The 27,578-nt window shown below is 47.8% G+C and overlaps 1 protein-coding gene across 1 annotated transcript; it reads right to left on the minus strand.

Moving 5' to 3' along the window:
- Nucleotides 1-1,448: 1,448 nt before the first annotated feature.
- Nucleotides 1,449-27,349, minus strand: ARHGEF5 (Rho guanine nucleotide exchange factor 5). Its single transcript, XM_010379426.2, has 15 exons — nt 27,193-27,349; nt 16,904-20,069; nt 16,316-16,373; nt 15,826-15,890; nt 15,382-15,635; nt 11,458-11,618; nt 10,746-10,898; nt 10,349-10,478; nt 10,020-10,094; nt 9,485-9,574; nt 7,552-7,709; nt 6,766-6,927; nt 5,252-5,322; nt 3,262-3,366; nt 1,449-2,196 (listed from the first exon to the last, which is right to left on the minus strand). Exons 2-15 carry the CDS (start codon nt 20,055-20,057, stop codon nt 2,039-2,041), a joined length of 4,794 nt encoding a protein of 1,597 aa, XP_010377728.1. The 5' UTR covers nt 20,058-20,069; nt 27,193-27,349; the 3' UTR covers nt 1,449-2,038.
- Nucleotides 27,350-27,578: the final 229 nt, after the last annotated feature.

Raw genomic sequence — 27,578 nt, forward strand, 5'->3', positions numbered from 1 at the left:
TTCTCTAAAACCATCCAATTTTTGATATTTTTGCAATGTCATCTTGCTTACGATAAAATAATATTAGCCCACATCTTTTTTTTTTTTTTTTTTTTTTCTGACATGGAGTCTCAGTGTGTTGCCCAGGCTGGAGTGCAGTGGGACGATTTTGGCTCAGTGCAGCCTCTGCCTCCCGGGTTCCAGCAATTCTCCTGCCTCAGCCTCCTAGGTAGCTGGGATTACCGGTATGCGCCACCACGCCCGGCTAATTTTTGTATTTTTACTAGAGACGGGGTTTCACCATGTTGGCTACACTGGTCTCCAACTCCTGCCCTCAGGTGATCCGCCCGCTTTGGCCTCCAAAGTGCTAGGGTTACAGTCATGAGCCACCGCACCCAGCCTAGCCCACATCTTAATGACTACAGTGATAATTTTTTTCAATATTAAGTAAACTGGCCAAACACAGTGGCTCACACCTGTAATTCCAGTACTTTGGTAGGCTAAGGCAGGATAATTGCTTAAGGCCAGGAGTTTGAGACCAGCCTGGGCAGCATAGCAAGATCCTGTCTCTATAAAAAATTAATTAATTAAACTTAAAACATTAAAAAATAAAAAATTAAGGAAGCTAACATATGTTAGGATACACTGAAAACACAGTATGTTATTAAAAGGATGACAATTATGTCACATCACTGTTAAGTGGGCCTAGAACAAACTTTATAGCATCATTCTTACCTTTGTACAAAGCTGCAATGCAATTCTACTTCTGAGCCTCCTAAACATGAAACAGAGTAGTAGAGTGTCAAAGGAAGGACTATTATAGATGAAAAGATGGCATAAAAGATAACTATGGTATTGTTATATAAGGACACTAATGAGAAAAAAAATTTAGTCATATTCTTCAACCTAGACAGGCAACCTGAAAAGAAACTAGAGAATAACACATTTGTTAGAGTTAAGTAGGGCTTTGGACGTTACTTGGTTCAAGCCCATGTTTAACATTTAAGGGCACAGAGACACAGAAGGGTTGAACTGTGGCGGCATGGGGCCTACAGTTTGGGTCTTGTGACTTGGATCCCAGGCCTCTTTCCATCCTGTCTTTCACAAAGAAGAAAGCTAAAGCAGCTGAGAAGATATGTTCACAGTAATTCAGGTCAGAATATAAAATCATGGATGCTCCGAGTTGGATTTGCCCAATCCACCCAAATCATCCTATACCTATACCTTAGGAGTGCAGCAAAGATGAGGTTTTCATCACCGGTCAATTACTTCTAACTTTTTCTACAAACTCTGAAGCTGTAACAAGCAGAAAAGCTGTGCAAACTCTCAGGGGTCAGAAAGCAGGAATCAGGAACTGCCGTCACCTATGCACCACCTTAGTCTTTTACGACACCTAAACCCAACAGGCTGGAACTCTTGGGATTCCACGTTTGGAACTTTTTTCAGTGCTGAGGAGTTTGAGAAGAAAATACTCGGAGAAGTGCCAAGTTTATTAGAGTGAGAGAGTATTACCCTCACATTGCCACCAATAGACATAGATCTCAGAGACACACTGACCTCGCACCATAATTATGTTGAACTTCTAGGTTGGAAGATACCTTAGAGGTCACCGGGCTGACCCTCCCATCTGATGTGTTAACCCCTCTTAAACATCTCCCTCCAGGAGACTGAGGTCAGATTCTGTTTAACATACGGCCATCAGCGAAACTCTGGCCAGCTCTGAATCTGCACCCTGGAGGCGGAGAATGTTTAAGCACTGTAACGCAGTAAAAGGAAAGTTCCTTGGCTCAGGCCCCAATGGTCCCTTTTGTTTTTTGTTTTTTTTTTTTAATGATAAAAGGTTCCCAGCGTCCAGTGCAAAGTCCCTCGAAATCCCTCCACCAAGCACAAAGCACAAAAGGAGGCCTGGGCTGAGGGACCGGGTTAGCTGGATTTTGTCCTTGAGCTTTGAGAAGGCCTAATTCTCTGTCCACAGAAGGCCTCTCTTGCAGGGTTCTGGGGCCAGCCCTTGCCACGAGCAGCTTGTTCTTCAGCTCAGGAAAGTCCTCTCAGAGAAGACTTAGGCTTGCTGTTCCACCAGCTGTAGTTTGGCAGTCTTGACTCGATGAGCTTCCTTCAGGTTCCGCGCACGGACTTCTGGGTTGGAAATGAACTCCACCTGTTGCACAGGAAACCAGCCTCGCTCCCCGTCTGAGAGCCTCACGCCCTCCAGCCAGCCTGTGGGCACAGGGTGAGTGGGAAGAATTACCTGGGAAAGGCTCTCTTGCTTCCCTGGATCACCTTCCTGGAGACTTTTCTGAATCCTCAGGCTGAGTGAACTGGGGATCCTCTAGCATAAACCCAACCTCCAAGTGTCCTAACATGGCAGCCCTGGCTGTGGCCAAGTCTACAGCTGTCCACTCCTGAGCCTTCACCACTGTTATGGTTGCATCATGTCCCTCCCAACATTTATGTTGATGTTCAATCCTCCGTACCTCAAAATGTGACCTTATGGGGAATGAGGTTGTCATAAATATAATTAATAAAGTTAAGATGAGGTCATACTGGAGTAAGGTGGCTATTAATCCAGTATAAGTGGTGTCTATATAAAGCAGGAAAACTTGGGTTAGGCGTGGTAGCTCACGCCTGTAATTCCAGCACTTCGGGAGGCCGGGGCGGGGGGTGGGGGGGTGGGGGGGTGGATTGCTTGAGGTTAGGAGTTCAAGACCAGCCTGACCAATATGGTGAAACCCCATCTCTACTAAAAACACAAAAATTAGCCAGGTGTGGTGGCTTACGCAGCTACTTGGGAGACTGAGGCAGGAGAAACACTTGAACCCAGGAGGCAGAGGTTGCAGTGAGCCGAGATTGCACCACTGCACTCCAGCCTGGGCAACAGAGCAAGACTCTGCCTAAAAAATAATAATAATAATAATAATAATAATACATAAAATAAAAATATAAAGGAGGAGAACTTGGACCCAGACACAGGAAGGCAGCCAGCCACAGGAAGACAGAGGCAGAAATTGGAGGGATCCTGTCACAAGCCAAGGAACAGCTGGGGCAACCAGACCAGAAAAGGTATGGAAGGATCCTCCCTAGAGGTTTCAAAAGGCGCATGGCTCTCTGCCCACACCTTGATTTGGGACTTCTTGCCTCCAGAACTGTGAAAGAATGCATTTCTGTTGCCATAAGCCACCCAGTCCATGGTACTTTGTTACGGCAGCTGCAGGAAGTGAACACATTCCCAGCGCTGCCCTGTCTGCAGTGCCTGGCCTGCTGCTCACACATCCTCCTGCTTACCGTCACTGCTCTGCTGAGTCACCATCACCACGTCGGCTTTCTCCAGTGCCAACTCGTCGTTCTCTCGGGGCTTGTAGGCTCGAAGGCACTGTACCTGGGGGGAGTCTTTGGAAGAGAAGAGTGTGAAGAAAGGTTAGGAGACGCAGGGGATTGGAACACAGACAGGGACTTGGAGTGGGGTGGCGTGGGAGGACTTGAGATAGAGACAGGTTTGGGCTGTTGAAAGTCACAGACAAAAGAGGAAATTTGAAAATGGTTAATAAAGAAATAGACATACCAGAAATGAAATGGACCCAAAATTCCACTTCTCCAGAGGAGACGGGTTGAGAAATACATTGTGACCACCTTTAGTTCCTCATCTCGAATACCTGAGATCCAGCTAATGACCCATCTTCCCTCTGAAACCCTCCCTGACTCTAATCTTCAATGGGTTCTGCACTCTTTTTTTTTTTTTTTTTGAGACGGAGTCTGGCTCTGTCTCCCGGGCTGGAGTGCAGTGGCCGGATCTCAGCTCACTGCAAGCTCCGCCTCCTGGGTTTACGCCATTCTCCTGCCTCAGCCTCCCGAGTAGCTGGGACTATAGGCGCCCGCCACCTCGCCCGGCTAGTTTTTTGTATTTTTTAGTAGAGACGGAGTTTCACTGTGTTAGCCAGGATGGTCTCGATCTCCTGACCTCGTGATCCGCCCGTCTCGGCCTCCCAAAGTGCTGGGATTACAGGCTTGAGCCACCGCGCCCGGCCGGGTTCTGCACTCTTAAGACTGCTTCTTCATGCCAAGGCATTTATCCCTTATCTAACTGCTACATGGAGGTGTTTTGCCTCTCCAACTGGATTATAAAATCTGAGTCTGTGTCTTATTCTTCATTTTCTTCCAGGTACCAGATGTGGAACCAAGAAAGACTTAACCAGTGGGGTCCCAGGTCGGACCTAAGCAAGAGACTGAATGCCCCGGAGCTTCAGTTTCCTCATCTATCAATGATCAAGATGGTTACTGATCAAGGTTGATCAGATGAATCTTGAGGACATTCAGGATTTCTCTATTTCTATGTTTTTGAGAACCAGGGGACATGTCCATAGAGCTGAAGCTCAAGAAAACAAGCCTCAGAGAATGCTTCACCTATCAGTATTCCATCGTATGTGGGTTTATGGCTCTTTTATGTCACCACACTGCCTTGATTCTCTTGTAAAACGAACGGAATACTGCATTACTATTTGCTTTCTCAAGATCCTCGCCATTGGCCATTTGCAAGGTCAAAATGAAGGAGGAAGAGTGCTCCTGCCCTCCTCACCCACTGGGGAACTGAAGCCAGCAGATGGAGCACACAGAGAGCAAGTTAGCAGAGTTCAGTTACTACACAGCTCTCCTACTTCATTCCCAGGGTTCCTTGCAGTTGTTTGTTCTTTGCAGTCACTAAAGGTCCAGTGTTGAGATCAGATTCTCCGTTTTTAAATTAGGAAATCTTTGCTGGAGGACAACTGTGGGACTGGCATGAGAGGCATAAGAAGTCCAGTCTTGGTGTGAACGCAGACACATACATAATGTGTGTGCGCCTGTGGCTCCCCATGGGCACCCAGAAGCCTGGGGTAGGTGACCTTAGGTCACCCTCTTAGGAGAGGTGTGGTCAAGATAGATCTGGGGTGCTATCCTCCTGCACACCTCCCACCACTGTCAGGCTTTCTTCCCCTGACCCTGCAAGACCTTCAAGGCGAAGTAATGTCAGCTTAGACTTAAGGGGACAAATGTTTTTAAAAAGAGCAAACTATTGCCCAAGGAAGGGTGTGTATAGGGAAGGGGGACTGCCATGGTGACGAGCAGTTTTACGCGATATGTTTCAGGCATTTAAGCTCTAGAGGCCAATCTTCCACTCTGACATTTTACAGAATATCAGTACATGGAAGCCTAGAGTTCCCACCCAGCCCTTTAAACCCCTGTATCCAAAGGTGGCATCTGACCCTGCTTGCTTTTCTCTCCCTCTTAGACCCTCACTCACCGTAACACTCCAGGAGGTCCAACTCTTCTCTTGGCATGGCCAAGGCTGAGATCCACCGAAGCTTTTCACTTCTGAGAAAACAAAGCAGGGTCACAGAGTCAACTGTGGGGGTGTAGGAGGAGGGCCAAGGATGGGGATGGCAAAAGACTGTGGGAAGGACTTATTAGTTCCACGACTTCTACCACAAAACTATATAGGACTCCTTTTGGTTGGAAACATGACACAATCTTGAACTGTATGTGAATGTGTCTTGTCACACTTTACTTTTCCTCTTTTCTTTCCAGAATTCTCCTCCTTATGGCTTCTCATATCTTCCAAGTTGGGGCATAAAGTCCGTTAGTCATAACGTCTATAGATTTTCTGTTTTGGAAATTGTGCTAAGCAAAGTGTCCATCTGTTTAGAGTCCCTCCACCATTTTGCATGATTCTTGATACTCCCTTGCCTATATCCCTCCAACCAAATATCTCAGAGATGAACATTGTTTCATAATAATAATTAGATCAGGGAGATATGTCTACTATTTTATTTGTTGTTGTTGCACAGTGTAATCCAAGCCTAAGTTTGTAATCATTTGAAGGTTTTTACATTCTCTTTGCCTCTGCGCTCAGTTGTGCCTAGGTAACTGAGCACAGACACTACTACTGTTCCAGAACACTGTTCAAAGTAGCAAACCAACAACATGCATCTGCATCTGATTATTTGACTTATGTGCTATTTTGCACACAAACTCCTATACTAGTCCTTCTGTTCAACAAATGAGAACAGGTGTTGTCGGTCCCACTCTGAAGTATCTTCCAAGGGACAAAACTGAAAAAGTGTCTACAACATAGGGATCCTCAAACACTTAGATATGTCAAACTTTTAAACGACTATTCATATATCTTTTATAATAGCAATAACAGCTACAGGCTTTTATATGTTCATTATTGCAGGCACTGTGTTCCAGATTTTATAGGTACTATTAATACTCTCAAAAATGTATGTCTGTGTGAATGTATTTTATTTTATTATTATTGAAAACATGAGCAAATAAGCATTCTCAACACTATGGATTTCTGGTCAACAGAGGACTGGGTTGGAAGATGGGAGCACAGAAAGCAAAAGTCACCCGGCACTTGTTTTATTCACATCTGTGCACACCAGCTGGGGCATAGAAGGGTTTCTGCCTCAGGCATGGAGGCAGGTGCCTACAGATATCAGTATTCCAATCCCTTGCTCACTCCATACCAGTCCTTCTCCTTTCTGATACCACACAGACCTGGTCCTTCTTGAGTAAAGGGTATAAAATAGATGCTAAGCCTCGGTGGTGACTTTGTACCCTCTCCCACCGCAATCTCCTGCAAGTTATCCATTAGTTCTAGGCGTTTGGATTTCTCTATGGTGGTCCCCAGTCCAGAATGGGTTAAACAAGGCCGTGGCTGTTTTCTGGACACATTTTCTGTCTTGGTGCCACTTCTTTTCTAGGCTGCCCATCTTCCCCCATCCCCAACTCCTCTGCCCAGCCCCGTCTCACTGAGTCTCCGTGCTGAAGAGGAATTCGGCCTGGGCGCCCTGAGTGTTCTGCCGCAGAAAGAGTCGGAACAGGTTTTTGTGAGGTCCATGTAGCTTCATTTCACACTTCTCCCCACGAATGGAGGAGAAGGGAGCGTGGTCAAATACCAGGAATCGGCTACCCCTGCAAAATACAAATCCTTTCAACCTGATTCTAGAGTTTCCATACTTCACCTACCCTCATAACCTTGGATTCGAAATCCTTGCATCTACAGCCTGCAAATTCCCACAAAAACCACAAGATGGTCCTAACGTGCTCCCAAGATGGTAGCTCCAGGGTCCTCGGGGCTTTGTCACTAGTCTGGCAAACCACACACCTAGTGCAATGGATACATTACCACTTTAAAGAGGTGAAGAGGTAGAATTAATATACATTTCCCAAGAACCTTAAGACCAGAGACTTAAGATCTGGAATTAGCTAAGCATCTCTAGAATAGTAAGTTGAGGCCAGTCCAAAGAAGCCACAAATAGACTGATGTGAGAATGTGATAAGCTAATTTTCTACATTTTGCTCTGTGTCTATAACATAGTACATGTCCTGCCATGTGGTCTCATGACATAGTTTGATGGGATCCCCTTTTTGCTTTGGGCTTGTTTTTCTCTTCTCTAGGCTATGACCTGGGCTCTATGGGTTAAGCCATTGAAAAGGGCTCTTCTAGGAACATGACCTGTCTCTCTCCCTTTCCGACCCCCTCTTGCCTCATCCCCTTCCTCTCTTGTGCCCTGGCCTGCCACTCCAGTCACTGACTCTCGGGGCCGAGACAGCAGCAGACAGTCATTGAAGAGATGAAGGTGGACTGGACGTGTGTTCAGCTTCCTTCGCAGCCCTGGGGAAACACTGAACTCCAAGGCTGTCAGCTCCCCACTCTTCACCAGCCAGCGTGACTGAGAAATGAGCGGGAATATCTACAGGGCAGAGGAAGAGAGAGAAGGCAGTGTCACATATGGGAGAAGCATGAGGTTTGCTCCCGGTCCCACCCTCCTCCCCATGATACTTCCATGCAAGTTCCACCTCGAACAAGCATCTCTTCCACACCTGCTCATAACCCATCACTTAGATTCTCTTTCTCTTTGAACTCTCTAACTACCACTGTCCACTGGTGTGTGGATCCCATGGTTGTATGCTCAGGCAAACAGAAGATACCTATGGTCCCACTCAGGATAGTGAGTGTGTGGGACAGCTCTGCCCTAGAAGCCTGAACTGAAGGAGGGATGGAAGAGTCCAATCAGGGTATGTGATGGAACAAGTCAGTGAACACTGTATGTGTCTTAGAGGTTAAAATATTAGAGGCAGATCTGGTATCAATTCCATTTTTTATTATACCAGAGATATGTGAGCAGTTGGAATCAAACGTGGGGGTGAGAAGAAGAACCAGGTGGGGCGTCTTGGAGCTGGAATTTGGTTAAAGATGAGGGTGTGGTCTATGCTTAGTATGTGAATAAGGGATTTTCTTTCTTTTTCAGGAGTGTAAAGATAGTATCTGTTCTTTTTTTTTTTTTTTTTTTTTGAGACGGAGTCTCGCTCTGTCGCCCAGGCTGGAGTGCAGTGGCCGGATCTCAGCTCACTGCAAGCTCCGCCTCCCGGGTTCCCGCCATTCTCCTGCCTCAGCCTCCCAAGTAGCTGGGACTACAGGCGCCCGCCACCTCGCCCGGCTAGTTTTTTGTATTTTTAGTAGAGACGGGGTTTCACCGTGTTAGCCAGGATGGTATCGATCTCCTGACCTCGTGATCCGCCCGTCTCGGCCTCCCAAAGTGCTGGGATTACAGGCTTGAGCCACCGCACCCGGCCAAAATAGTATCTGTTCTAACCACGGGCGTGGTGGCTCATGCCTATAATCCCAGCACTTTGGAAGGCAGAGGTGGGTGGATCACTTGAGGCCACGAGTTGGAGATCAGCTTGTCCACCATGGTGAAACCCCATCTTTACTAAAAATACAAAAATCAGCCAGACATGGTAGTGCAGACCTGGAATCCCAGCTACTCAGGAGGCTGAGGCATGAGAATCGCTTGAACCTGGGAGATGGAGGTTGCAGTGAGCCAAGATTGCACCCCTGCACTCTAGCCTGGGGTGACAGAGTGAGACTCTGTCAAAAAAAAAAAAAAAAAAAGAAAAAGAAAAAAAAACAGATGGTATCTGTTCTAAGTTGGAATTTGAATGTGGAATGTCTATTTTAGATTTGTATTTCGATGAAGGATGTTGGTCCTAAATTTGGATCCAAACTTATGTAGGTTTGATTAGAAAGAGATTTGATAAAGTAATAAATGACTCAAGCACCACAACATTGTTTTATAAAGGCTCATCCTGAAAAGTTCTCTCTTATCTGCCCATTTCTCAAATGCACCCCCTTGTCCTCAGGTAACCACTATTCCTTTTTTTCTTATTCTCCTTCCAGAGTTTCTGTATGTACACACAAGCAGATACCTGTATGTATTTGTATCCTCCCACTTTTATACCAAAGGTGATATAATACACACACTTTTCTTTACCTTCTCTTTTCACTTAGCAATATGTCTTGGAGACCGAAGTAGGCCTCCCAGAAATAGGACAGAACAGAAGTTGGGCAGAAATGAGGGGAGGGGCTGGGGATAATGTGAGCAAGGTGGTTCCAGGTTAGGGGGTCATCTGCAGGACATGTTGAGGGAGTTCATGGGCAGGGATGGCGTGCATGGGACTGACTCACTTTGCACTCAAACTCAATCTTCTGACTCAGGTAGATTAGCTCCTCTGTCTGTCGCATACTCTGGACATTGTTATTGCAGTCCCGGATCAGCTAGGGGTGCATAGAGTGAGGAAAGGGGAAGGGCACCGTGTTAGAGGCTTTGACCTTTGAGTCCCCTGCAAGCAATCTGTAAATAGGTTATGACGGCCTCGGTCATTTCTCCCAGGCTGGAATTGGGCAGGCAGTATCAAGCACAAGTCCTAGGCAACTTTGCATGACCCAGAAGAACATTCTTGGACTGAGTAAAAATGAGATTGAATGTGGGGGCGATGGTGGAGAGGGCACAGTCCCTTGATGTGGAGTGTGCTCAGCGTGGGACAGGTGGCTGTGGGGTGTGTATGTTTGGAAGTTTGGTGGAGGCAGGGAGGTGGCTGAGCTCTCCCAACAGGGTCCCACCTCCCATGCTCCCTGGAGTCATGGGCCTAGGCAGGGAAGACCTCTCTGGGAAGAACACACAGAGGGTCAGAGGGTCAGATTGGAGGTGGTGGCTGCCTACCTGCTCCAGGGCATGGTGCGCCTTCGTGGCCTCTGCCTCCTCCGAGGAGCCAGGCTGTGTTCTCTTCAGAATGTTCTATTGAACAGACAGTGGGCAGCAGTGAAAGGGGAAGAAGAAATGGGAAACAGGAAGAAATGATTGGGGGCAGGTGAATGGAGAAGCCCAGGGACCACATTTCAGTAGCAAATATTTCTAAGCAAGCAGGCAGTGGGCAGCAGGGAGACAGGATGTGGAGATCTGGCAGAAGAATGGTTGGTCCTTTGTTATGGGTCTTCCTGAGGGCATCACTTTGAGTTAAGGGGAGAGGATCAAGGTAGCATCTGCCCTACCTGGAGCAGCAGTTTGAGGCGGGTGATGCGTTGGAAGGGCAGAATCAGAAAGGACTTGAGGGAAAGGCGCTGGCAGACGGGGTCGCTCTCCAGCTTCTCCAAGACCTCTCGGAAATTGCTGTTGCTATTCCTGCATGGAGAGCAAGCCTTAGGGGAGGGGGGATGTGGGGAGCAATGGGGATGCAGTGAAGGTGCGGAGAAGGGAGCTCAGTGGAATATCTGTGGGTTGGGAAAGAGCAGTGGGAGCTGATGTACAGGGCGCTCAGATGTGATGGTTGGGGGAACCAACACGGAGGGCGGGATGGGGAAGTGTGCTCTTGGGATAGCCCGCTGGGCCGGGGACTGGAGCATGGTCACTGTAGGCCTACATGGGGATTGAATGGAGGATGAGTCTCACATCAGGCTCTGGAAGGTGCGTTCCTGATAGGTCTGGTTGGTGACATAAGGCAGGTAGACCCGGCGGAAGTCTGGGGCATGGTTCAGGACTACATCACATACTTGGAAGGAGAAGATATTGTTCTCAAAGTTCTCTTCCAGGTCTGAAAGGAACCTGTACAGGAGTTAAACAAGTATCATGAGACTTCTGGGCCTCAGTTAAGCAGTTGACTGGCCCCGGATGTACACTGAGCTGGTGACTTCTTCACTCCATTAACCAATAACTTCTATTGACTCTCCTTTACTCTGTGCTCCTTGCTATGCACTAGAATTCTCTCCAAAACTGTCTCGAGTTTGAGCCTAATATAACACTTTTATTCTAATATTCCATTTCTCATTCTTCTTTTGAACCTGTTCAGGTTTTCTGCTCTTTAGATGGTGTTTCCACCTCATCTCCAATGCAGTGCATGACCACAGTCATCCAAAACCTCCACCCAGGAAACATTGCTCATTTACTACTCCGTTAATGGATCTATCCACCCACAGGCCCTCTCCTCTTCTTGCTATTCTTTTTCCTACAGCCATCAGGAATCATGGAAGAAACTGAGGCCCAATTTCATCCCATCTCATAAGAAAATGAGAGGGTTTCTAACGGGGGAAAAAAACAACGGAACATTTAAAGCCTCACAACAGGGGGGCTGAGTGAGTGGGATTTGAGAGAAGGGGGGTCTCACGTGGCGCTGACGTCCCGCACATCCTGTAAACGAGAGAAGAGCCATTGGTGCTCCTGGTTGGAAAGTGTGGCCCGGAGTGAGGTTGAAAGTTGGAAATGATCCACAGCTATATTTAGACTGCGCAGATAGGAGGCCTCTGACACGATCAGCTCAAATTTGACCTAGGAGGTTGGAGATGAGGAAGATTAACTAAGAATTTTATTTACCCCCTGGAATATGCCAGCCACTGTGTAATGTTTTAGGGGTAGAGCGGTGGGCAAGATCCTTTTATGGTTTCACAGTCACACCAGAACCTTAGTTGATCTGTGGGGAGAGGGGAAGAACATTTGAGTAGGATTTAATCTAGGGTTGAAGCACAGGTACAGTCCTTCAAAGGTGTAAGAAAACTATGCTTTCCAGAAATCTAAATAACACAAAAACAAGAACAAAAAATGAATAACAAAATCAGATGAATATGTTAATTTGCTTCACTAGGGTAACTGTGCTACTATTTATATGTATCCCATAACATCATGTTGTATATCTTGAATATACACAATAAAATCTATATTAAAAAAACTAAGTAGACTGGGCACAGTAGCTCATGCCTGTAATCCCAACACTTTGGGAGGCTGAGGTGGGTGCATCGCTTGAGTCCGTGAGTTCAGGACCAGGCTGGGCGACATAGAGACCCTGTCTCTACAAAAAATACAAAAATTAGCCAGGTATGGTGGCATGCACCTGTAGTCCCAGCTATTCGAGAGGCTGAGGCGGAAGGATTGCTTGTGCCTGGGAGGTGAGGTTACAGTGAGCCGAGATCGCACCCCTGCACTTCAGCCTGGGTGACAGAGTGAGACCCTGTCTCAAAACAAACAAACAAACTAAACTAAATTGAGCATTTTTTGAACCAAGTGTACAGCAGTAGTGACAACAGATGAAGTTGCAGCAGTTGAGGAGGCCTTAAGGGTAATGTAAACAATGTAAAATTGTTTGGACTTAAGACAATGGGACAATGAAAATAGGCTTTACGTAGGAGAATAACTTAACCAGATTTGCTTTTTATAAAGTTATTATTATTATTTTTTTTGAGATGGAGTCTTGCTCTGTCACCCAGACTGCAGTGTAGTGACATGATCTCAACCCACTGCAACCTCTGTGTCCCAGGTTCAAGAGATTCTCCTGCCCCAGCTTCCTGAGTAGCTGGGATGACAGGTGTGCACCTCCACGCCCAGTTAATTTTTGTATTTTTAGTAGAGACGGGGTTTCACCGTATTGGCCAGGCTGGTCTTGAGCTCCTGACCTCAGTTGATCCACCCTCCTTGGCTTCCCAAAGTGCTGGGATTAGAGGTGTGAGCCGTTGAGCCCAGCCTGTTTTATATAAAGTTATTTCTAAGCAGAATGAGAATAAAAGATGAAGCAAGAGCCATGTTAAGAAACTATTGTAATAATTCCACATGAGAGATGAAGGCCTGAATAGCCATGGAGCTGAAGAGAAGTAGATTAATTTTATAATTATTTATGAGGTAGAATTGGAAGGGCTGGATTATTTGCTAGAAATGGAGCCTTAAAGAGAAGGACGGTTCAAAGCTAATGTTTTGTACTCAAGCAAAAGCTTTCTGAGTCGGGCACCTGAGTGAATGATGGAGTAATTTACTGAGCCAGAGAACTCTGAAAAAGGCATAGATTTAGGGGATGAAAGTGATGAGCTCAGTTTGAGGTTTGAGGACAGATGAGAAGCAGGAGACAGAAGCAGGATATCTGAGAACAAGATGGCGCAGCTGTGGTTTAATGCATGCCCAGCATGTGAGAACTTGTCTAGAGGTTCCAGCGAGGTGCGCCATGACTCATGACCATGCCTCTAGCTTGGATGAAAAGCACGAGGCCTCAAGAGAGATGCCTGGATAGAAAAGAGAAAGGAGACACACACACCCTGGTGATGACTTGGACGACCAATGACACAGCCAGATGACCCTCCCATACAACAGCCCTGAACAGGGACACTGAAGGCTCATTTGCATCCTTGCACTAACATTCACTACATGACTGACTTTGGGTAGTTCATTTAACCTCTCTGAATCTCACTTTTCCTGTCCTTTTATGTGGATATAGTGACCCCCATCTCACTGTGGAAGATGCGACAGTCAAAAGAAATGGAGTCTGTGAAAGCACTTCATGGACCCCAGAGGGGCTACTTTATAAAATGAATTATGTGTGTTTAAGAGATAGAAATGTAAAGCCCTTTCTTCTCACAAACATGAGACCAGGGCTGGAATAGGAGCCCCGATGGACTTCCCAGTATGCTGGAGTTGGTAAAAGAGAGTTAGAACTCGTGTCATCTCCCATTGTTTGGTCAACAAATATGGGGAAGATCAGTTATTTTCTAAATATCTTCTCTGTACTTAAAAATTTGCAGCTAGAACAGGGCTCTCAAGTCTGAACTTTGCAAAGTCTAAAAATGTATTCTGTCTCTGACTCAGTAAAAGCATTGTCTATCCATAAATCCTCCTGGCCCAAATTTTACTCCTCCCTGCCTCTGAAAGGCAGAGAGTATGGCACTAATATTTATCAAACTATACATCAAACATTATTGCTGAATTAGATACGCATTATTTCATTTAAACCATTCAGCAACCCTGAAAGGTAGGCATTACTATCCTCAATTTGCAAGTAAGGAAACTGAGATTTAGTGAAGTTATAAGACTGCCTAAGCTAGTAAATGGTGAAGTCACGTTTCAAACCTAGGTCTGGCTTACTTAAAATGAAAAGTCAACATTTTTTTGAGAAATTACTATGTACCAGGCATTCATGTTTCTTGATTCTTGCGGTAACTGTTTGTATCTCAGTTTTACAAATGAGGAAACCGAGGCTTAGAAAGATCACGTCATTTGGCCAAAGGTAAATTGGAAATATTAAAGTGGGCTCTGCAGCTGGGCTCAGTGGCTCATGCCTGTAATTCCAGCACTTTGGGAGGCCGAAGCAGGAGTATTGCTTCAGCCCAGGAGTTCGAGACAACTGGGCAACATAATGAGACACCATCTTTACAAAAAATTAAAAAATCAGCTAGGCATAGTGGCACATACCAGTAGTCCTAGCTACTTGGGAGGCTGAGGCACGAAGACTGCTCGAGCCCAGGAGGTTGAGGCTGCAGTGAACAATGATTGTACCACTGTACTCCAGCCTGAGTGACAGAGCAAGACCCTGTCTCTAATAAATTAATAATTAAAAAAAAAAAAGTGGGTTTCATATCCAGGTCATTTCTTCCTGAACCTAATTTCTTAAATATTATTCTATTCCATTGTTCCATATGGTCTTTCTAGAAAGAAAGGTTTTACCCCATATTTCAGACAAATTATTAAGAGGTGCTCTCCATGTAAAACTTACTAATGGTAATAGCTTAGAATCAGGCAAACAGCCTCTAGTTCAGTCTTGCTGTTGGGAGTAACAACCAAGCAGGGACTGACGATCATTCTAAGCCCCTGTCAGATTGATGGACCACAGGACAGCTGCAAGGGGCCCTCTTCAAGGGACCCAACAAAGAGCCCCTGAATGTGCCTTGGCTAAAGAAGAAAACTGTAGTGTAGCCTGAAACTCTGGTTGAAAAGGGAAGCTTTCCTCTAACCTGAAACAGCAGTGATGATGGGATTAACTCCACATTCCTCCACACAAATTCAGAAGCAATGGCCACCCTGTATAGCCCAGACCAACAGCAGGTAGGAGTAAGTGGCCTATGGCATGAGGTGAAGATAAAAGGGGAGGTGGTGAAATCCAGAAAACAATTCAACTTCTTCAGAATGGACATGACCCACAGCTGTGGCATGTACACACGTCTGTGTGGTGGGGACAGCCAACTCTTGGTGGCAGTGGTGAGCGGGAGAGAAGGATGCTAGCACACGAGACCTTGTCATCTTTTCTATAGCCCCCTCCCCACCACGGCCTGCCCCGTACCTCTTGCAGCTTTTGGTCTTCGTGAGTCATGGAGAGCAGCACGGTGCTGTTGCGCACCACGGGGATTTCCTGCCAGAGGGAGCCGCTGGAGGCCACGGAGAGCCGCTTCAGGTATGACTCGGATGAGACCAGGGCCTTCCGAGGCTGCCGCGGAGAGCTAGGCCCGGGTGTCTCAGATAGGCTCTCCAGCCGCTGCTGGCTCTGGATCTCCTTATTCAGGACAACATCACTGTACTCCTGGTAAAGCAGCTGGGCTGCAGGGCAAAGAAGCATGGGAAGGAAGAGAAGCAGGAAGAAGGGACGTGAGTGGAGATGGGGAAACAGATCTTCTGCAATGCCTTCTCGCTAGGGACCTTCCCACCCCGCTGCTGACAGTCACAAGCCCCTCTCCAGTGCTGGGCAGAATGCCCACCTGGGTCTATAGTTCCATGTCAAGGTACTCACAGGAGTTGATGAGCTTGGAGCAGCGTCTTGAAAAGCCTCCCATCACCTCCTTTGGTTTTTTCTCCCTGTGGAGTAAAGAAGGGCTCTGGGGTACCTACTGGCCATTAGACACAGAGAACCCCCGGTGACTGTGGGGGACAAAGTCTCTAACCTATGGGATGTGTGCTGGGATGTCAAGACCAAATCCCCTGGAGAGGCAGAGTTGCAGCTTGACCCACTTGGGCTAACATGGAGCTTTTTTGGGTTTAGTTCATGGCCATAGGGCTTGGGAGGACAGATGACTTGTAGGCTCAGCTGATCGAATGAGGTAGATAACGACAATCTCCCTACCCTGGTATCCCGGCATCTCTCTCTTCTCCTTACACCCGGAAGAAACAGGAATGAGCCATTCAGGGTCTCAGAACCCTTATCAACTGAAATTCTCCTGAGGGGATCTCAGTATCCCAAGTAAAGAGAGTCCATGTGGCTGTTAGGGGAGAGGGTGACTCACCGAAAAACAACAGTGTCCGAGGGTCCCAGATGTTTCTCCATGGCTGGACCTCTTGAATCTAAAAGTGGAAATGTGGAAGATAACTGAGATTTCAGAGGGATAGAGACAGCCAAAGAAGGTAAGACCTAGAGCAAGAGATGTAGGGGTCCAGAAGGGAAAATGGGCTGTATTGGGAAACTGGGAGGGAAGAAAGTGGCAGAGCAGAGAGTGTGAAGGAGACCAGTACCAGCGACGTCCCCAGCCATGGGTCAGGATGGGACTGGGACAAGTACAGGAAGCCTTTTCTACCACCCAGGAGGAGAGCAAGCCGGGGACTGTAACTGAAGAGTAGAGGGGAGTCCAAAACAACCTTGGGACATCCAAAGAAGGTGCTGGTTGAGAGAGAGACAGGGAGATAGAGGGGAAAAAGGAAGAGCATCCCAAGGAGCTTGGAGGGCGTTTCGGGGCTCTGTGTTGAGGTTAGGCACACGTGTGAGTGAAGCCAGCAGAGGGAATGCTAGGAACCCTGAGGACAGAAGATGGGATAAGGTGGGAAGAGCTGGGAAAAGCCTGGTCTGATGTGTCACTGTGGTCCTGGTCCTTGCTCACCTGAAGAGCCCTCAGGCAAGATGGAAGGTCTGCGCAGGCCCTGCCGGCTCCAGCCCTTGTGCTTGCTGGCCCCCTCACTAGGAGCCACAGCCTGTCCACTGTTGTCCCCTGGTGGCCTCCCTGAGTCCCGCCTGTGGGGCCAGCTGGATGACTTCTCCAGGTGCAGATGGCTGTGTTTTTCTGGCTGCCTTGCTTGGCTCACAGATGACCTCCCTGGGCCACTGGTTCCTTGCTGAGGGGTTGTCCTTCTCAAAGGTTCTCTTGCAGGGGCCTCAGGGTGTTCTGAGACTCCTGCTTCATCCTTAGGGGTGGGTCCCTGGAGCTCCGGAGTCCAGGGAGTGGTAGGGGAAGAGGGGCATAGGAAGTTTGTCATGTTGCTGAAAGCCATGCCAGGGGACACTTCGCTCTTACTCCTGCTGGTAGAAGTGAAAGACTCTGTTGATCTACCTGTGGCCGGGGGCCAGGAAGTGCGTCCAGCAGAGGTGGGGATGGGGACTGTCCAGTCTTGACAAGCAGGTCTTGTTTTAGCATGACCCCCTGAGTTCATATGTCCTCCCCGAGTGCTCCTGCTCCTCCCCCTGGACTTTGGGGGTAATGGGGGTGGTTCGGTGGGAGGGTCTATGATGGGTAGCGGGGGTAGAGGCCTGTAGATCCTTGAGATACCAGGAGCAGAAATGGAAGAAAGGTGGGGTTGTGGCAAATCAGGGGTAGGGGGTAGTGGCTTGTTGTATCTCCACCTGGGGGTGACCTGAGCATGGTGGAAGCTGTCTGGGGTAGATGGCAGAGGCCGGTGCTGCCTGGCCACAGCCGGGTCAGAGGCTTGGGGAAGTGGGCCTTTATGGTGGGTATATGGCCCTGAACCTAGGGCCAATGGAGGAGGGTGGCTATGCTGCTTCAGTGTGGGAACCACCACACGTGGATGGCCATCTCTCTCCACGATGGGGGGATGGGCGTCCCTCCTCTCTGGAGGAGGAGGGGGCAGAGGTTCGTGGATCCTCACATCCATGGAGACAAAGGATGGGGAAGAACCATAGGCGGGAGACTCTGTGGCAAAGGCTGGATTATGTGGGGACCCCCAGGGCTGGCTGCTGGGAGGACTGCTGGGCCTCTCTAGATTTGAGATGGATCCTCGAGAGTCCTGCTTCAGAGTGGATAAGGCAGTAAGAGATTCTGAAACGGTGCTGCAGTTCCTACCACTATTTCTGTCCCTTCTTGGGGTCACAGAGCTGTAGATGGCAGGTTTGGGGGGCCTCTGGGGCAGCTCTGAGTGGGAGTGGAAAAGTAACATTCCCACCAGGTCTGGAGTCTGCTCTGTCCTGTGAGAACCAGGGAAGGAGTCACTCCGTAAGTACTGGACGGTGCCTGTGGAGTTGGCTGGGGGCCTGGGAGGGCTGGCCCCGGCAGAGGGGAAGCCATGGAGGGTAGCTGGGCACATCTCCGAAGTCCCCTGGGGAGATGTGTCATCCATTGAGAGAGGGGCATTGGCAGTTTCTGAAGCATGTGCAGCACAAGAGATTTCCCTCCTGGGAAAGGCACCTGGGGGCCTGGCAGATACCGAGGCAGGTGTGATGGGGGAGGCTTCAGCAGGACTGGGAGGAGCTGAATCTGGTGTCCTTGGAGGAGTCACAGATGCACTGGCAAAGACTGCCTTAGTCCCTTGGCTGGACACCGTTCCCTTCCTCAGCCTGGATCCCTCTTGCTGGCTGTTTCGAGATATTTCCTTGTCAGGTGACTCCTCAGTCGAAAAGGAGCCCAATAGAGAAATGGGCTGGTGAGAGCATCTGATGGGCTCTAGCAAGGGAGACAGAGCTGCAGGGGGCGGTTCCTCAGCCCTGGACTCTGTCTGAGTCCTGGGAATCTGAGTCACGAGATATGACGCACCTGGAAACAGGTCACAGTGAGGAGAGTCCTCCGGGGCTACCAGAGTGGGCATCGGAGGCCCATGATGCTCATTCTCCTCTTCCCTGCTCCTCACTCCTCCCACTGCCCCCAGCCTGCCCCCATCCCAACTCCCTGGCTCTTTCTCCTCCTGCCCACCGACTGGTACCCCTTTCTCCTTTAGACCATGATTTTCTTGTTTTCCAGTTACTTCCTCTGACTTTCCCACAAAGCTTTGACTCTTCTCATCCTGAGAGTCCACCCTATTCTCTTCCGGCATCTGCAGCTCCCTCTTTCTCCCTTCTCCCTGTTCTGGACCTCCCTGACCCTGAGCCCTCCTCTCCATATCCTCCTGCTCCCACTCACCATCATTCAGACCCTCTGGTTCCCCAGTGAGCCTCGCTCTTTCTCCTTGTCTCCCAAGCATCACATCATCTTGTACCTGTTCCTGTTTTCGCTTCTGTTCTCCCTTTTCTCGATTAACCTGCTCTATCATCTGTTCCTCCCCCAACAGCCCATCAGCACAAACAGCCTCCCCCAGAGTTCCTTCCCCCCGAAATCCTGCTTCCTGCTGCCCCTGCTCCTCCAGAACTTGGACCTCCTGGGGATGCAAGAGCCCTCGACTTTCCTGAAGCTCCTCGGATGGCAGCTCTTCCCCCTGCCTGATAGTCCCACTTTCAGAGCCTTCATTCTGGTTGGTCTCTTCAGGATGCTCTTCGCAGGGAGAATAAAATCTGGTCTGACCAGAGGTATCTGAAGAGGTTTCCTCTTCTTCTTCTGCCTGTCCAGATCCCAATGTCAAAGAAGTAAGTCCTGGCCAAAATTCCACCTCCTCTTCTTCACTTCCCAGGTCACTGGAAAATGGGGCCATATCTAGATGATCACTCTGAATGGGGCAGGCCCAGAGCTCTGGGGAAGCTACAGTCCTTGCTTGTCGGCCTGCCAGGCTCTGGGGTGCTGCCTCCCAGTGTTCTGGAGTGTCACAGGCCTCAGCCACAAGGCTTTCCTGATTGGGCTCCACATCTGCAGAACCTTCCTTGGGAAAAGAGGGCATCGTCTCAACCGCATAATCACACACATCCCTTAACTCTCTCTGCTGGGTTGCTGAGAGTCTGTGTTCCTCTCTCCATTTATAGGATGGGTCCTCATCTTCTTGAGCTTCAAGCCCCAAGGCAGACACCTGGCTGCTCCTCATGGGAGCCTCAGGGATAATGCTGAGTTCCACTATGGCAGGGATGGGAGGAGAGGCTCCATGCTGGGCTTCCTCAGCCTCCATCAGGGCTGAGTCCTAAGGAGGAATCAAAGACAAAGATTTCTAATAACTCTGCTTTTACCTATCAGAGGAAGAGACTGTAAAAAAGAAGAGTGATGCATTTATTTGGTTCCATTTAGGGTCAGTCTTTGAGACAACAGGTTCTCAACAAAATAAGCAATAGGCTCTATAAAACTTGTCATTGATGTATTTATTTCATAAATATTTTCCTAGTGACCCTGTTAAGTGTGGGGCATTCAATAGTGAATGAGATAAAGATCTTGTCATCATGGAGCCTGTGGTCTTGTGAGGGAAACAGGTCATAATGAACAATTAAATTATAGCAGAGGACAATTGGCAGAGAGTGCCAAGCAGCTTCCCGTTGTCAGTTCTCTCTAGACTCCATTATGTCATCTTCTGTCTCTCCCTGTCTACTCTTCGGACACTAGGAGTGACTCAGCCTCATATAACTCCCAGACACAGCACAGGACACACCCCAGATCTATTAGGCCAGAGAAGCAGTGTCAGGAGGGGGTCTTCCTCTTAAGCTGTGGACATCAGTTAAAATAGGCCAGGCTATGATAGCCAATGTGCGAGGTGCTATGGTTTCATCTTCTTTAGAGAGGGTTTGGAGTTTACTCATCTTTCTATTTTCCATAGTGTCTACTACAGCATTGTAACTAACCAACAGCTTTGTTTCCAATTCTAGAGGCAGCTGTTGTAAAGTGGGATGATAACTGCCTTATTGGATTAGTGTTGAACTAGACACGTTACCTCCTTCAAGGAGGACCACAGAAGGGTGACTTCTGCATCATCTTACTCTCCCCTTGGCCTCAGTATCCGTACGAACTCTTCTCATGAATTCTTTTGACCTTCCTGTCTTTGGATTTCAACCTTCCTGCCTTTTCTCTCACTTCCAGCAGAACACCTCATCTCCTATTTTGCAAAGAAAATAGAAACTGATGGAACTGGGTTTCTCTCACCTCAATTTCTAGCGATCCAAAGCAACCTGTATTTCCACTCTTTCTGTCTTCCGCCCTCAGTCAGGAAAAGACGTATCCCTCCTTTCCATTCTCTGTCACTTCTAGCCTGCTTCCCCAGGAGCCCTGTGCACTCATACTTTCAACATCCCTGCTGAACAACCCCTGGGGTATGGAAGCATTCCCACATTCTTCTCATCTTTCAAATGACTAGAAGGAGTTGCTCTTATCTGCTGTCTTCATACTCTCACATCCCACGTGCCTCCAACCCAGCTTTGATAAGCAGCATTCTGTCAATATTCCCTACAATCTACATGTTGTTAATTCCAAAGAAGACCCTACGGATCTTCATTTTGGGTAGTTCTTGTCAGTATTTGACACTACTGAGTTTAGAAATATTCTCTTGTTACTTGTAGTATTACATTTTCCTGGTTTGACCCCTTTAGTTTCCCCCAATTTTTTTTTTTTTTTTGAGACAGAGTCTCACTTTGTCACCCAGGCTGGAGTGCAGTGGTGCAATCTCGGCTCACCGCAACCTCCACCTCCTGGGTTCAAGCGATTCTCCTGGCTCAGCCTCCCGAGTAGCTAAGACTATAGGCGTGTGCCACCACACCCAGCTAATTTTTGTATTTTTAGTAGAGATGGGGTTTCATCATTTTGGCCAGGATGGTCTCGATCTGCTGACCTCATGATCAGCCCACCTCGGCCTCCCAAAGTGTTGTGATTACAGGTGTGAGCCACCACACCTGGCCTCTCCTGATCTTTTAACTAGGTTAAACTGTACCTCTCTTTGTAGCAATTTGCAACTATAATTCAGTTATTTTTCCTTTGTAGCATTTATAAAATTATAATTATATAATGATATGTGTATTTTGATTTACCCTCTATTGCAACCAATAGATGGTAAAATTTATGAGATTAAGAACTATGACTTGCTCAATGATCCATACTTAGCCTAATACTGGCCTAAACTAAGTGTTTAATAAATATTTTTCACATAAAGAATAAAATTCAGGCCAGAATAAAATGTGATCCTTTTACTTCAATGGAAAATGCCCACCTTTTCCTAAAATAATGATTAACAGTTTACACAGAACTTTAAACATTTAGAGCTGTATACATAACAAATTAATTTTTCTTATTTTTCATTCTGAAACACTAAGGTTTTCCTGCATACATGTCACTAAAAATAATGAAACACTTCTTTAAATATGTATATGCCATACATCTAAGAGTCATCATATAAGATGGGTACCATTATTCTGCCCATTTTACAGATGAGAAACTGAGTTTCCCAATGCACTTTACATATATAATCCCGACACTCTGGGAGGCTGAGACAGGTCAATTGCTTGAATCTAGGAGTTTGAGACCAGCCTGGAAAACATGGTGAAACCCTGTCTCTATAAAAAATACAAAAATTAATGGAGCATAGTGGCATGTGTCTGTAGTCCCAGCTACTCGGGGGCTGAGATGGGAAGATCCCTTAAGCCCAGGAGGCAGAGGGTGCAGTGACCCAAGATTACATCACTGCACTCCAGTCTGGGTGACAGAGTGAGACCCTGTCTCTAAATAAATAAATAAAAATAAAATAAAATAAAATTCTTGTTTCCCTCCTGGCCCAGATTCCCTATATCTAATCAATCGCCATGTGCTATTGACCTCATCTGCTAAATATCCCTTAAGACTGTCCAGTTCTGTCCCATCCGTCTCCACTGGTGCATGCTACTACTGCCTCGCCCAGCCACTGCACCCGGCCACAGCTTGGGCACTGGCCTCCACTCATTTTGTGCTATTCCAATCCGTTCTCCATACAGTACCTAAGTGAGCTTCAAAAGCACCACTTCCAGCTTAGATTCTTCTGTAACCTCTGAATACTCTTGAGATGAAATCTAAATCTTCAGCATGGGCTATACACCCTGTACAAGCCTTCTTCTCCAGCAGCCTATTCACCTGTCACCATCTGTCCCTGCCCCCATCCCCCCTCTCCCACTGGCTTTCAGTGTCTTTAGCTTACTTTTCTCTCTGTCTCTCACCTGTAGGCCTTTGCAGACACTGCTCCTCTGCCTGGAATCCTCTTTTGCAACAGATAATCCTTTGCTTCTCCTCAAACACATCTTGCACTTGTCATGCCATATTTAATGTCTGTTTTCCAGGCTAGATCACGAGCACCATGAAGGCACAAACACTGCCATATAACCCCTTCTGCCTGAAGCTTAGCTGGTCCTCAATAAAGATGTATTGCATGAATGAATGGTGGAAGAATACAGAGTGAAAAGAGTGTGGCTCAGTGTTTGGTTGTGCCTCTGTGGTATCTTTGCTGGTTTTAAGACAATTGTAGAAACCATTTAATTATTTGAACATTCAATTTCTTATCTTTAAAAAAGGAGACAAAAGGACTCCTTCACAGTTCTAGTAAAGACTAAACAACATAAAAATGTACACTGTTATCTTTAAGGGTCATAGAAATGGTGGCTATCGTAAATACTGCTGATCCGAGAGAGAGAGAATAAGTGTAAGAGACAAGCATAGGATTCATAAAGCCGGAAGGACCTTCAGAGACACACAGAAACTTTGCTCAATTTACAGATGAAGAAACTAAAGGTCAAAGACCCTAGACCCTTGCTCAAATCTCCTAAGCGAATGGTGTGAGCAAACCTGAAGCAAAGTCGCTTGACTTAAGTCTACTGTAAGCACTTAGAGTTTCCACTGAAAGAAAGCTGGCAGGGCATCAGTCCAGAGAAGACCTCAGAATTCTATGGACCCAATGCTGCACCTGACCCTGCACCTTTCTTGTCTGGTCCAGGCTTAAACTGAAAACTCACCTGCTCAGAATACTGTCTTGCTGAGCCACTGTGTACACACACACAGACACACACACACAGACACACACACACTCTCTCACACACACACACTCTGAGCCATCCTTACAATCTCTTGCAATAGAGCCTGACATAACCAAACAGGCAGGTCCTCAGCACACTGCAGAGTAGTATGTGACAAGATTCTGGCCATCCCAGAGACACAGATACCATCTATATGGGGCAAAGAGGTATGCCTGACATAATTCTACACAGGCAGAAGGACTTTTATGTCCTTTTCCAGTTAATTGACACCATGTGCAATTGGCTCCCTATGTCTAGCCCTTAAGTACAAAATAGTATAATCCCTATGGGTGATTCTGTGATGTGGCCCTATTCCCTCAATCACACATCGGATAATATACTTGCTCACTGTAAGACACTTTCTGAAACTTGGCTCCTTCCTGCCTAAGGAGACCATGGGACTAAACCTGTAGTCTCTCCTCACCCACATCTGTATGGCTCAGGCCCTCTCCTCCATATACACCATCACGTCCTCAAAACAAGTAGCCTCTAAATATGTGTGTTTCTGCCATATCTAGGGTATATCTATAAATACCATGTGCTACCTGGACATTTTCTGTTCCAGTCTAGTAGCACCATGCATGCCTGCCTCTGCAAACCCATTGATACTGTTTCCAACTGTCTTTTTTTCATTTGGAAATATCAGTGGTCACCTGCTCAGCCACCAGTTACCGCAAAGGGAGAACATACCCCACGTTCCCTATACTTGATCCTATCTCAGTGATCCTGTTGCAATCAGGCATGACAAAGCTAAAATGTGACAAAGTGAAAGGAAATCTGTAAATCATGGTCTTACTCACGTAAAGGCATCAGGAGAGAGTTTTTTTGCAATGCTCATTATGTTAGAGTGCAAACATCCTCACCTCCTTCTCCACCGAGGGTGAATAATCACTGTTTATCTGTGTACAGGCAAAGCCAGGGCATGGGATCATGGGGATATGGCCTTCCTTCAGACCACAGACATTTCACATCCACATAACCTCACCCACGTGTGACTTCTTGAGAGGCAAAGCTTCAAGTCATCCCTTTAACACAATGTATGGCAGAGCTCACTATCTTCCCTAGAGCGCCCCCCCCCTCAACACCTTAGGTCTCGTCTATTTCTAGTCACTAGAAACAACACTGTATTTCAAGGATACTACCCCTCCCCAATCAAACTGCCAATTCTTTGAACTGAGGCTCAGTGCCATATATATTTTTGAGGACCATGCTTCCTGGATTTTCTAGCAAGGTCGATTTCAAATATTCTGACCTACAAACCACCAAAATAATATTGAGGTTAAAATAAGATCACCACATAGATATATAACTTTATTCACTGTTTGACATCACTGCCCTCAATACTACAAAGATATCAAAATAGGGGTAGCTTTCTGGACCACTGACTACTACAACATGTGTTCTGTCCACTGTAGAAAAGTCCCACCATGCCAGTGAAAGCTGTAATAAACATTTATCTATTCCCTAATGTCTGAAAATGTCACACCAACTGCCTTATAGACCAGATGGTTTATATGAGAACATATTAGTATCAATGCTGACTTACACTCCACAATCTCATCTGTGGTCCTAGTGGCATCCACACAGATAATATTAGTGTGAGTGACATGTTTGTGTATTAACATAGACCTTGAGGGTGACTTTGTTCCAGTCTACCTTGCAGGCACTATAAGCCATCAGCTCCTGCTTACTCCACAGACACTGTGAGTGACCCAGTCCCTATCTACACCAGAACTGTTGGTCGCCTGTTTGAGTCTACACCACTGACACTTGAGTAATGCTGCTCCTGTGGAACCCAAGACCCTATGAGTGACACCATTCCTGTCCATACCACATAGTGACTGATCTCTCCAGACACCACAAATGACGTATTCCTGTCTATCCCACAGACACCACACGTAATGTGGCCAAAGAACCTCAGACTGCGTTAAAGGCAGCGATACATTCTCAGGACCTCTGATATGTGAAGACTCTCTTCTATTGAGAATCGCTATATTGTTGATGAGAGGGATTCCTTTACACTCCTCCTGATTACTCTCTCCTCCCCAGTAGGACCATGACATACATTCCTCCTGCACAACTGTCTCATGCAGAACTGACACGCCCTCATCCCATCTTCCCAGTTCCTCAGGACTCCTTCACTAGCCATGGCTTCAGTTTTAGGCCCACAGATTGGTTAACAAATGACACCTGTTTTGCTAAGGCCTATACCAGGAGCTTCTTCATGCTCCAAGTGTGGATAAAACAGGACGTCTGAGACAGAGGCCACATCAGGAGCTTTTGAGCTGGGAGCTGGGATCTCTGGATTAGGCCCAAGATGCAAGGCAAGACAGTGGAGTGCAGTGGGGGAGCAAGCCAGGAAGGAAGCTTGAAAGGAAAATCACCCTCTCTCGTCTGTTTGACACACCCTTCTCTCTTAACCAGACAAGAGTCCTGGCCAGAGTTCACTTCTAGGTAGACAGGAGGGCAAATCTGTCTTTGGAACCCAAGATCCAGGAAGGGAAGAAAGGGACTGAGATCTGGAAATGACGTAGTATCAAGATTGCCTCTATTCGGGCAGTCTGGCCGGAAGGCAACTGCAAAAGATGCTCAGGGGTTCTAGAGCGCTGAGTCCTCATTCTAGCACCCCCACCCCTACCTCAGCCCGCAGCTCTAAATAACTTCTTTCCACCTTGCTAAGAATGCAATGTTGTGATTCACATCCAGCTTTAGGAGGCTCCCCATATGTAGGGAACTGGGGTGAGGGGCAGGGCAGGAGTCACTGTTTCAGGTTACACAGCTTCGGATAACACGGAGAGAAGCTACACATAGACTCACACAGTATGCAAATACCTACGGAGATAAATAAGGAAAGGCCCCGGCCTAGTTAAGGAAAAGGAGCCGATAAAACCTCTCCAAGGTAAGGAACAGCCTAGAAAGGGAATCTCAGTTATTCCTTCTGATACGGCTTAGTTTACCCCAGGGCGCCGACTTTGAAGAAAGAGCCCTGATTATTGGCCGGGGGAACGTCTGGGGGCAGGGTGCCCATTTCCTAGGCGGGACCCGACCGGAAGCAAACTTTTAGGCAACATTTCCTCCAGTTCCTCTCCTCTTCCCCACCAGGGTCCTCAGCCACACACCCCGAGCCCAGCCTGCAGGCCCAGCCCCCCCATTTCCGGAGCCTGCGCCCCGGACCCAGCGGGGGCTGATCCCTGGGGAAGGCCTGGCTTCCTCTTCCTTCCTGGTCCTGCCCCACCTCCGCCGGGCTCCACAGCCGCCGGGAGCCCAGGGCCGAGACGGGAAGAGGGCACCCACCTGGTCGGTGTCACATGCTGCTTCGGCCCCAGCGTCCCCTCCAGGTCCGGGCGCCGGCCGCAGTCCCCAGCGCCGTCCCCAGCGCAGGCCCGGCCGCCCCACCCGCGGCCCGCCCCTGGCCGCCCGACGGGAGGGAGGGATCGGGTTCTCCTAGGAAGTTTCAGGTGAGGAAACAGGGACACACCTTCCCGGAGGAGGGGCACGGCCCCTCCGCGCGCGAGCCCCATTGGTGTGAAAGAAGCTCCCGCCTCAGAGCTGGGAAGTGCCGGGCCGGCGGGGAGGGGAGCCCGGGCGCAAGGGCCAGGCCGCGGGCTGTCCCAGGGAGCCCCGAGGGCGCGGTGCGCGGGCGCAGGCGGGGTGACCCGGAGAAGGGTCGCGCTGAGAGA

The sequence above is a fragment of the Rhinopithecus roxellana genome, chromosome 6 (genome assembly GCF_007565055.1).
Source record: "Rhinopithecus roxellana isolate Shanxi Qingling chromosome 6, ASM756505v1, whole genome shotgun sequence".
Classification (NCBI taxonomy): Eukaryota; Metazoa; Chordata; class Mammalia; order Primates; family Cercopithecidae; genus Rhinopithecus; species Rhinopithecus roxellana.

What these genes read in the sequence shown, in the direction of transcription:
- ARHGEF5 (XM_010379426.2), bottom strand. Translation starts at nt 20,057, where the DNA reads ATGGAGGCTGAGGAAGCCCAGCATGGAGCCTCTCCTCCCATCCCTGCC. An exon ending in CGCACCTTCCAGAGCCTGAT is followed by an intron (nt 10,479 to 10,745) that starts GTGAGACTCATC and finishes CTCTCCATGCAG; the next exon opens with GAATAGCAACAGCAATTTCC. An exon ending in GGACCTCCTGGAGTGTTACG is followed by an intron (nt 3,367 to 5,251) that starts GTGAGTGAGGGT and finishes TCTCTTCCAAAG; the next exon opens with ACTCCCCCCAGGTACAGTGC.